This window comes from Acartia tonsa, chromosome 11 (genome assembly GCF_053477335.1).
Source record: "Acartia tonsa isolate MP-2025a chromosome 11, ASM5347733v1, whole genome shotgun sequence".
Lineage (NCBI taxonomy): Eukaryota > Metazoa > Arthropoda > Copepoda > Calanoida > Acartiidae > Acartia > Acartia tonsa.
Window position 1 is genome coordinate 47,085,812 of NC_137270.1, and position 12,017 is coordinate 47,097,828.

Here is a 12,017-nt window from a genome sequence, read left to right on the forward strand (position 1 = left end):
AGTTATAGAACAGATTATATGTTATCATAACAAAGAAAATAAAGAGAGAGAATATGCAAAAACTTAAAATCACAAAATCTTTTTTCATGTTTTTGAAATTTGTTTAAAAAAGCAGTTTAAAAGCAGTCCGACGGCTATAGATGTTTGATACTTAATAATGCTCCATATTAATAAAAATGTTCACAAGAAGTTTCAGTCTTCAATCTTTTACAGGAGCCGAGAAAATCAGTTATGAAAAATAAAGTGTTTTAAAAGCAGTCCGACAGCTATAGATGTTTGATACTTAATAATAATCTTTTCAAATCACGTTTCACCCAAAACGTTTCAGACAGAAATTCATACATATATACAGACGGACATTTCAAATTAAAGAGTAGCTTCGCTAATAAAAATCACGTTACTTTTAGTGACGGAAGGACGGACATACAAAGTAAATTATGAATAAGCTTCTTCACTAAAAACTTTTTTTTTTCAATTTTAGGAGTTTTCAGTTTTTGCAAGTAAATTTGACCGGTTGTCTATGTGGGCCATCAAAATAACAAAGTAAGTTTTTTTTGTGCAGATTCCCTCAAAGTGCCAAGGCGAACACAGAAACCCATCTCTTATTTTTAATAAAGGGGGAGGGGGGGGGGTAGTTATTTGTCAACTTCTCTCAAAGGGGTAATGGAACAAAGTGAATCCTAAATCAGCCATGTGACGTCATAAAAAGGAGGGATATGAGTGATAAAGTGGGAAAGAAAACCCCTAAAAAAGAGCTGGATAATCCTTCATTTTTATGACGTCACATGGCTTATTTTTGAGTCCCTTTGTTCTACTACTTCAAAGTGCCTTGTGGAGCACAAAAACCTCCACCTTATTATCCTTATAATAAAGTAACAGGATGTGTGTCTGTCTGTGTGTCTGTTTGTCTGTACCGAAGGATCTCGCTAACCGCTGAACCGATCGGGTTTTGGGAAGCTTCACATAGGTCCTGGGAAGGTTTATAGCTATTTTGGGGGATGGTACCACCACCCTACCAAGAGAAATCGCAATAAATATATTAAAACGCCCTAGCAGAGAAAAAAATATTTTTGGTAAATAGCTTATTTATGTTGAACCCCGCACTGGTGGCGGCACACAGTTTTAATAGACGTATAATTATTGGGAGAAAGGTAGGTGGGAGCAATCCCCCCCCTTAAGCAAACAAGGATGACAACATCCATAAGTAGTAAAACAAAAAAAACATTGATTTACAAACGGACCAAGTGAATGAAGCATTTGTTCAGTGGTCATAAAAAAAGAAAGTTTGTTGACAAAGCATTTACATCTAGCTTTGATAACAGCTGAGTAAAGGTACTGAGAGACGGACAGATAAAGTCAACTGCAGAGTAGCTTCGTTAATAAAAAAATATTTTGACATGACTAATATGTCTATGTGTTTAATAGAGACACTTTTATGCTTTAGTTAGACAAATGGAAATAGTATTACATGGATGCTACATCAGATTTTAATATCTATAATACAAAGTAGAACAATGTCTGTCTGTTTGTCTGTTTGTCTGTCTGTCTGTTTGTTTGTAGCAAAGGATCTCGCTAACCGCTGAACCGATCGGGTTCTCCTTTACAGGGTAGCTTCTCATAGGTCCCGGGAAGGTTTATAACTATTTTCTTGGGGGGTGGGATACCCCCAACCCCCCCCCAAAAATGAAAAATACTCCCCCCCCCCAAAAAAAAAAATATTTTTCTTTTCTTTTTAAAAATAAAATCAAAATGGTGGGGTCGACTACCTCCCCCCCCCCAAAAAAAAAATTCCCCCACCCAAAAAAAAAATTCTTTTTAATTTTTCTTTTAAATCTAAAATACGAAAAATTGGTTTGATCAAACCTCTTGGGGCAAAGCCCCTAGAGGCTAGGGGCGGAACCGCTAGTACTCTAATAAAGTGTTACTCGCAGGCTAAAATAACGATAGTCCCATTTCTCCATCCCTTTCCCTCCCCTCCCCTCCTACTAGATGAAAGAACTGACCAATAAATAAGGGCCAATGTTGCAAGCTAAATTGACGCTCACTGTCAATATATCCACGTATATTCTATATTCAATATTTTGACATGACTAATATCGATGCAGACACTTAATGCTTTAGTTAGACAGTGGGAATGGATTTATTATTACTTAGATCCTACACCACATTTTCATGGTCTCTAAATAAAATGAAACGCGCAGCTGGCTAAAATAACGATACCCCCACATTGTTCTATTGACCACATCCCCTCCTCTCCTACTAGATGAACGAACTGACCAAAAAATAAAGAACATTGTAGCAAGCTAAATTGTCAATTTATCCACGTATATTCTACATTCAATATTTTGACATGACTAATATCGATGCAGACACTTAATGCTTTAGCTAGACAGTGGGAATAGATTTATTATTACTTAGATCCTACACCAGATTTTCATGTTCTTTAATAAAGTGAAACTAGCAGCTGGTTAAAATAGCGATACTCTTACCACATCTCCTCCCCTCCTACTGGATGAACGAACTGGAAACTCAGAGTATTACGTGACCAGCGTGACAGACGGACTTACGGACCACAATAGTTTATTGAAGAGTAGCTTTCCTACATTAAAACAAGAATGACAACATCCATAAATCATGAATATTAGTACGAAACGTTTCTCACGTTTTTTCGCTTATTTTGTAATGTTATTATTTTGAAGCATGACTCACAGACCGACGGACAAAGTCAATTACATATTGAATTATCATTGGTACTAGCGGCTTCGCCTCTAGTGGCACTTTAGGTAGAGAAAGTTGAATCCCAAAACCCATTTTTTATTTTTTTAAAAAAATTATTTTTAGGGGGGGGGGGTTATAAGTTATAAACCTTCCCGGAACCTATTAGAAGCTACCCTGTTAAGGAGAACCCGATCGGTTCAGCGGTTAGCGAGGTCCTTCGGTACAAACAAACAAACAGACAGACAGACATCGTTCTACTTTGTATAATAGATTGGGAATCTTCAAGAAAAACATCAAAGTAAATTATAAAGTAGCTTCGCTTCTAAAAAATATCACATGTACTGTTTTGATTTAAATTTATGTCCCTTTTTTGCTCATTTTTGCAGACACTGAATTTCACACATCTCACAAATTTTCATTGAAATCTGACACTTTTTTTCGGCATGCTACAATTTTAGTTTTATTTTAGCACATCTACTCTGCATACAAACCAAGGATCTAAAAGGAATAAGACAATGGCCGATAAATTGATGTACATCCCCCAAAAAAAGATAAAATTATCCCTTTCGTAGTTAAAAAATAGTGGTTGAAACGTTTGAAAGAAATATATAAATATAGGTTTCGTGTTCTCATATTTTCAAATTATTTTTTTATGATTGAACAACTGCATTTTAACCCTCTTTGTCCAATTGTCTATAAACTACTTTTTCAGCTTTGCAACTTATGGATGTTTTAATTTAAATTTGATTCACTTTTAAAATCTATAATGATGATATTCTAAATTGCTACGCAAGTAATGAGCATAATTGTTGTTATTTATTTATTCATGTAAATCTTTGCTTTTTACTTCCATTTTCTCCGCCATACTGAAAAATCAAATATAGAAAAATCATTACCAGTTTTAATCTTATAATTTTTCATATTAATATCCGCGGAAAGCTGTCTATTATGCGATGCGATAAATAACTAATATAAAGCTTTGGCATAAAATCCTCTAATTTGACTAAAATGTAGACCATACGCCGTTGGTATTGGAATGCCTTGTCGTTAAAAATTCATCTTTGAATATCATGCATAGTTAAAACTTCTAGACAAGAGTTTTGTATTTGGATCTAAAATGATAAAACAATAGCCGATAAAGTGTTGTACGTACATCCCCAATGATAATACACAAATTTACCAATTCTGTAGATTAAAACTAGTGGTCGAAACGTTAAACACTCAATTTAATTGATCAACCAATCAAAATTCTCTATATCCTCAAAGTTGTTAAGCCAACGAATAAGAAAACGTTAATATAAAACTTTGGGGACTAGTGTAATAAACAGCCCATTGTCCCCTCTATCTCTGGTTTTGTACCCAAAATTCATTCAAACTTTTGTTTTAGATGTGGAGAGTTGAATATTTTGGGGATGACGCATTTTGCGTCACTAGCCGCACATGCTATAAAAGCCAGGTAAGGATTGTATCTTATTTTGTTGCTTTCCCACAAAGTACCTTGTTGAGCACTGGAATCCTTCAGGGATTTAAAGGGATAAGACAAGGGCCGAGAAATTAATGTACATCACTAATGATGATGCACAAAATTACCCCTTCTGTACATGACAAATGAAGTGATTCAACTTAATGAATCAACTAATCAAAATTGTTAGGCCAACGAATAAGAAAACGATATTAAAAAAATTTGGGGACTAGTATAAGAAACAGCCCAATGTCTCCTCCCTAACTGGATAACCTTCCCTCTCATATTAAAAAAAACTAGAATATGGAGGGGGTACTTGCTTTTACGTTTGTTTCTTTTGGTCAAGTTAGGTTATACTGGGTACTGAGTGGATAGCCCAGTAGGGTTAAGTCAATGCAGGCATAGGTCCTGTAGGGTTAGGGGTTTCCGCATGGATTAGTCATAGTAACATAAATACCCCCATATTTGAATTGATTAAATACGGTGGAGGGAGGGGGTATCCTTGCTCAACAAGCCATTTATTAGAAATCACCTATCTTTTTTCCAATGATAGGTCAATGAAGATTTAAAAATTGTATACAACATATTAAAAAAGGAAAATTGTCCTTTGTTTATAATTAAAAGAAACGGGGTGATTTCTTTTGGGAGGGTTAAAAATATAGTTAAACAATATATATTGGGGACCTTATCTAAGCTTCACTGTATTGAAGACCCATATCGGTCCAGTGGTTAGCGAGATCAGGCGGATAATTTGTATACGGATTAAGTTGTTGACAACGTATTTTTTTTACATTATTTCATTAATTATTAATTTTATTGAGAGTTATTACTTCTGACGTCAAAGGAGTTGATAACATCAAAAAGTAAATTATGAAAATACAAATATGATCCTAGTGGAAGCGCCACTAGCGTTCAGGAACTATGTATTTGAAGGTTTAGGGAAGAGCAGAAAAAAAGGTTAAAACCATCAAGAAACTATTAAATTCTAAAAATAAAATATTCTTAATCACCCTTGAACCTGTGTGAAGATTCTTCAAAATCTCAAGCTACTTACCAAAAATCCTTACTACTTCAAATATAATAGGCTGAAAACAAGTACTATTATCTATAATACAAAGTAGCTTGATATACGTCCGTCCATCCGTTTGTCTGTCAGTCTATTTGTCTGTCTGTCCCTAAAGATCTCGGTAACCGCTGAACCGATCGGATTCTACTCTTCAGGGAATATACCTACTGGTCTTTTGGTGGTTTTAGGCTATTTTCCTGGGCGGTGGAACACCCCCAACCCCCTCAAAAAACAAAAATCCCCCCGCCATTTAAAAAAAATGATTTAAAATAGTGGTGGCGTATTAAGGTTTTGTTTGTTATACTTAGGATTGTTTTAGATTTTTAACTTAGATCTTAATATGTTGGATAAAATGTTCCCCGAGCTAAAGTGTCTCTAGGGGCGTTGTATACACATATATGGACATGAGATTATAGAGTATCTGCACTGCAACTATAAAAGCTGTTAATGAAGGACAGATAGACAGAAAAAGTTTGTGAGTTTATAATTATTAATTTATTTTCTATTTGGTAATAAGTTTGCATTTGACAGCCTGGTAATTCTATGGTGTACAAACTTTTACACACAAATCTAAATGATTGTCAAAATTTTATTTAGCAAATAGGCGATGTTGTTTTTAGTTAAAATATAAATATCAAATTATGATACTAAACCAATTTGTTTTACAGACATAAATAACTGATGTACAAACGGACGAGTGTTTTAAAACAAGCAGCAAATAGTGCCTAATAAAAATGACGTCATACAATAGTAATTACAAATAATAGGCCAGTATACATTTTTTTTATTGACCAATCATAAAATATATGCTGGCCTATCATTGGTAATTTTTTTTGTTTGACGTCATTTTTAATTAGGCACTATTTGCTGCTTCTTTTTGAAATTTCTTTTTATTTTTGCAACGTTGTTATATTTTGTGGGTCAGTGATAACACACCCGCTATTTACCAAAGAATTTACGTTTTTCATTATATGATATTTTATTCCAGTGTCTTCGAATCCGAAACAGAAAATCATTTCTCGTATTCATTCGAATCCAGCGGATAGGAACCGGTTCTCATGAATACGAAAAAACTATGTCTAGCATCGTATTATATCCAGTTTTCTACGAATATAGAAATGTACAATCATAAGATTAAAACTAGTTTTTTTTAGCCGGTGCCTTCGGCACCACGGGGCTAAAAAAACTAGTTTTAATCTTATAATTGTACATTCTATATCCGCGGAAAGCCGTTTATAATACGATACGAGAAATAACTATTCTCGTATTCATTCGAATCCGGTGGATAGGAACCGGTTCTCATCCATACGAAAAAACAGTGTCTAGCATCGTAAAATATCCAGCTTTCTACGAATATAAATTGTACAATCATAAGATTAAGAGAAAGGCTGTCTATAATACGATGTGATAAATAACTATTCTAATTTTCATATATTTCAGTTGTGAAAAATTTTCCATGGCGTATAATTGGTTTGGAAATATACATGACTCTGCTTTTGAGGTGAGCTTTTTTATATTCTATATATCGTAGCTACTTGACAAACATGGTTTGTCCGTACGTCTGCCACTATTATATTGTGGTATTCGGCAACCGTGAGCCATGTCTATGGCACCCCTGATCTGGGGTTCGGTGGAGGGTAAATGGCCCTCCCCCGAGTCCTGGGGATGGGGTCTAGTGACCCCCTCCCTACGCTTAGAATTAATGATTGAATCTGTCATGTTTATTATGGTTAACTGTATTCTTAATTCTCCCCCACCCTTTCCAGGGATGGGGGAATCATTATTGCCCAAACTGACCATTGTATATGTATTATTTATGCTTTTATGTTATGATTATTTATTCCTATCCATGTAATTATTGTTTGTTGTATATAGCTTCAGTATCTCTTAACCCTTCAATAAAGTGACAACTGAAAATAGATGTTGATCATTATCTAGTGAAAGCTAGAGAAGCGTAGCTTCTCTATAGTAAGGTGTCCACGTCTGTCACACTGCCGTAATCTAATTGAACTCCGGTGTCTGCCATTTATCCTCGGCGGATACCACAACTTTGGTGACAGCTGTGTGAGATTACGGCGAACCACAAGTGTAGAGCAGACGCGCATCTGAGGCTAAGGTACTCCCAGCAGTGAATCTGGCAAAACTGACGCAAGCAACCTGAATTACCCACCCTGGACAGCAAAGTTTAACTCTGCATCCGGCAGTTGTGGAAGCGAGACAGCGAAATCTGACGAATAACCGCGAGCAGCGCTGATATCTAACGGAGAATTGAGCGCCAAAAGGGCTGAAACAGGCCTGCGGACCGGCTGAAACAAGCCAAATAAGTGTAAACGGCTGGAAATAGGCCAACTTTACTGCAAGAAATAGCAGGATCCGAACCAGTGGCGCTAGCAGGACGGGACATTCCCTGCCGCCATCAGACGGATTTGGATCAGCGGCGCCAGCAGGACGGGACATTCCCTGCCGCCGATAGGCTGAAACATGCCACATAGCTGCAAGCTGCGAGCTAACATACGAGTGTAGTGCACCAGAACAGAGAAAAACTACGTCAACTCCGAGTATCCTGAGAAGCTACAACGCAGCCACCCATCTAGAAAACAGATATTATATCACATTTGCAGGGATTACCACCCTAGTGTGATGGCCAAACAATAGATTTATGAGCAAAGCTTGGCAAACAAATTGTTGTGTTGTGATAAATCTAAGAATAGAACAGGCTTGGATTACTGTGTATTGTGATAACAGCTAAAAATAGAACAGAGTTGGTAAACAAATCTGTTATGCAATTGTGATAAGGACAAAAATAGAAGCTAGATGTAATATAATCAAGACCCTGATATACAATCAAAACAATCTCAAGCCCACAGCACAACAACAATACACCCCTTTATTCCAAGGGAAAGGGAGGGGCCCCTCTCCATTGAAGGCAAATACAATCAGGGTGATATAATAGATAAGCCTAAGATTAAGAAGAAAAGGCCCTATTACACCAGCACACAGTTACCCCCCTCCCTCACAGGGGGAACGGACGGAGTTACCCCCGTCCCCTCACGCGCTTCCCCCTTCATACCCACACTAGACTAAGTCCGTCTGTAGTGTGGAGCTAGCGATCGGATACACAGAGCGCCATTCACGGGTAGCGCAACAGAGTGCGGAAAATATCATAAATCCAACGGACGAAGCGGACCAATGAGAGAGCGAGTTGAGGGGTGAGAGCGCGTTTTCCCCGTGTGCGCGGATTTGACGGCGCGAACGCGCGTTACAAGGACAGGAGATTCCACGCACACACACACACACCCACACACACACACTCACACCAGAGCGGAGCTACTCCATAGCATTTAACAGGGGTATTTTTAGCAAATAAAGAATTGCAAGTTTCTTTCCTTCTAGCTCTAGTGTGATAAGGGAAAACCCAATCAGTTCCTGACAGCAGTTCAGACCCTCAACATCTATCTACCTCTACCAGCCTACCCTACAACCTCAACACCTAACTAGTGATAAGTACAGCTAAGTTATATCTTTGTAACTAAATTCCCAACCTAGTGATACAAACAGTGTTGGCTGTTAGGCTAGGAAGCCTCAAGTGACAAACCATTCAATTTTAGTACTGTATAACTTTGTGCCCGCCGTTTCACCGTTGACCCAATGGACCAGCATCAAGCCCCAGGAGGTGACCAAGCCCCAGGATGGCTCCAGGATGACCCTCAGCCGGCCCCAGCCGAGTACCGCAAGCTGATGCTGAGCAATCTGCCGGAGTTTAGAGGGCCGCCCAAGCAATCCTGGTCGGCACATATCCGCAGACTTGAGATGTCATGGGCGGCTTACCGCGTACCACCTCATGATTCCCTCAACCGCCGCAACGCCCTACTACTGTCACTGGTAGGGCAAGCGGCGGAAATGGCGTCCCATCTGTTTGGCGAGGCAGGCCAAGCCTTGACCTACGAACAGGTCAAGACCGAGTGTGAGTTGCTATTTCGCCCTGCTTTTGAATCCTAAACGCTTAAACAAGCGTTTAGGGATTACAAGCAACACTCGACAGAACCTATACAAGCGTACATATCAACTAAGTGCGCCTTGTATAGGGACGCCTACAACCATGAGGATCTTGAGTTGTTGGTGGACGAATTAAATCGTGGAATTCGTAACGCCAACGTAAAACGCCTCATGATGAACCATGAAATTACGAGTGTACCTGAGTACACTCGTAAGGCCATGTTCACCGTGACCATGGTTACTAAGCAGCTGAAGGAAGGTGTGTGCTTAGTGGACTCGACCGACGGGCTGACTGGATCTGCCTGCATCCAGTTGCCCCAATATGACGAGTCGGAGCCAATGGAGATTGGCTCCTTGGCTCCGGGTCTCCACCAGATGGGGAAGGTCGCTCCAGATGACAAGGTTCCAGGCCGCTGCTACCGCTGCCAGGGGAGAGGCCACCGAGCTCGAGACTGCCCAACGCCTGTGGAAGTTAGCCTAGAGGAGAGACGCACCCAGCCACGCCGTGACCGTTCTGCCAAGTGTGAGCGTTGCCACTATGACGGTCACACGGCGGCCGATTGTAGAGCCGACTGGGCCCAGGTAGCCAGCCGCAGGCGCACCGCCAACAAGGGTGCCCCTCCAGGGAAGCCCAGCAGAGTGGCCCATATGGAAGGGAGCGCGCCCCCAGCACCACCACAGCAAGCAGCCGCCCCCAGAGCTGCGGACCGAGCCGATGGGATGCCGCAGTTTGGGACTGTCCCAGCTAGGATCAACGTACTGGGCGGCGCGGCTGAACCCAACCGGGTTGGCCTAGGCTTCAGTCTTAACCATCTGGGGCCAGAGCTGATACAGCCCAACAACATAGCCGAGCCAGAGGTGCTGAGGCCCCAGCCTTTTAGCCTCAACATGATGGAACCTGCCCGACTGAGCCTACCCAGCAAGAGTGGAGGGGCGCTGCCCAGCGTCCCCGAGACGGTGTATGGGGAGGCCCTGGCAGCCGCTGAACGAGAGAGGCAGGAGGTGCTAGCCAGCACCTCTGCATCGATGTATGGGACGCCACCCGGCGTCGCCACCTGGGATGATGGGGGGGTGCTATCCAGCGCCTCCCACCTGGTGCCTGGGGCGACAACCGTCGCCGCCACCGAGATACCTGGATCCTGGAACGAGCCAGCCTCCAACCTGATGTCTGGGGCGACAACCGTCGCCGCCACCGAGAGACCTGAGTCCTGGAACGAGCCAGCGGTCCCAGAGGAAGGGGTGACACCCGTCACCCCCAGTCAGCCAGCGCCACCAGCCTGCAGGGAGAGCCCAGCTACATGCCAGCCAGCGCCACCAGCCTGCAGGGAGAGTCCAGCTACATGCCATCCAGAGCCCCCTGCCAGCCAAGGGAACCCAGCTGCTCAACATCAGGATAAGTTGAATTTGTTAAATGTGTTGTATCCAAAATATTGTAAACACCCAGCCTTGCCTGTGCCCCCTGCACCTGAGGCTGGGGAGATTGAAATTTGGGAAAATAAGGACTTGCCTGTGCCACATGCACCTGAGTTCCTAGGGCAGGGGAGGGCAGTGAGTAAGGGCGAGCCTGTGCCACATGCACTTCAGCCCCATGCCACTGGGCATGCCTTGGACAAGGGAAGGGAGCACTTAGGGCTAGGGGAGCCGACACCCAGGCAAGTGCCAGTCGCTTGCCAGTCTGTCATTGGGGAGGGTATCGGGGTGCCTCGGCCGCATGCAGATAACGCTCAATGGAAATTTGTATCTAGCCAGGAGCAGCCCAGCCGTGTCCAGCCCCAAGAAGCAGCCGTGACCAGAGCTGAAGATCCCCAGCCGCGTGTACGAGGAAGGTGGTTACCTGGAAGCCTCTCCCATTGGTGGATGGTCCTGTGGGGCCTCCTGCTGGCAGCCGTGTGGCCTACAACCAGCTACGTCCTGGTGGGGTGGGACTGTGCCAACCCCACCCATGTCACGTCTTACAATAAAGAAAAGATGTGTGACACGGGGCCCCTACACCAGGAGGTGCCCCTGGGCCATGAAGTACACGTCCTGCAGCAAGTCAAGGTGAGGGAAACCACTGGGTTCAGCTGTCAGCTCACCGTGTCCCAGTGGACATTCAGGTGTGGGGTATGGGGTCACCTCAAGGTGACCTCGGTCCCCACCCTCATGAGGCCAACCAAGATAGACCCAGAAGAGTGCCGAGACCTGGCCAGGAACCGAGTATACACGTTGCCAGGCAAGACCCAGCCACTGACGTTCCAGCTGAACCACCCCCTGTTCTTCACCATCGACATGGTGGGCGCCCTCGTCAACAGCCCCGAGGGGGTGGGTTGCGAGGGGGAGGACGTCCACTTTGAGGGCCAGCTATACCGCAACGAATTAGTGCTCCAGGAGCGGCGGCTGCTGGTCAAGGAGGAGACCTATGTGGTGGAGGATGGGGGGGTGGAGTCCCAGTCTGACCACCTGACCCTAGAGTGTCCCCATTCTGAGCTGTCCTGCATCACTGGGGAAGCAACCTACGTGTGGGACCACCTGGGAAGAGATTGCCCCTTGAGGCTGATCCGCAGCCTCCAGCCCAGCTTGGTGATGGATGCATATCTGGTTGACCATCAGGCCCAGTTTTTCATCAACATGACCAACCCCACCTCGATTGTGAACTGCGACTTCGAGGCCCATGCCACCAACCATCCAGCGTTGTTCGTGGCAGCTGACCCAGCCGCGGCTGCGCTGCCCAGAGTGTCGGCCAGGGATGTTGACGTTCCCCTTCAAGCACAGATCCATGCAGGTTATATTGGGTTT

At 42.9% G+C, this 12,017-nt stretch overlaps 1 protein-coding gene across 2 annotated transcripts in view; it reads left to right on the plus strand.

Annotated features, from left to right (window-relative positions):
• The window catches only part of LOC145332755 (uncharacterized), a 63,872-nt gene that overhangs the window by 23,473 nt on the left and 28,382 nt on the right, over positions 1-12,017 (plus strand). For both annotated transcript variants that reach the window (XM_080177808.1, XM_080177807.1), the window contains exons 6-8: positions 482-543; positions 4,106-4,174; positions 6,687-6,747. In XM_080177808.1, the coding sequence (XP_080033934.1) occupies positions 482-543; positions 4,106-4,174; positions 6,687-6,747 (192 nt within the window). The remainder of the gene's footprint in view (positions 1-481; positions 544-4,105; positions 4,175-6,686; positions 6,748-12,017) is intronic.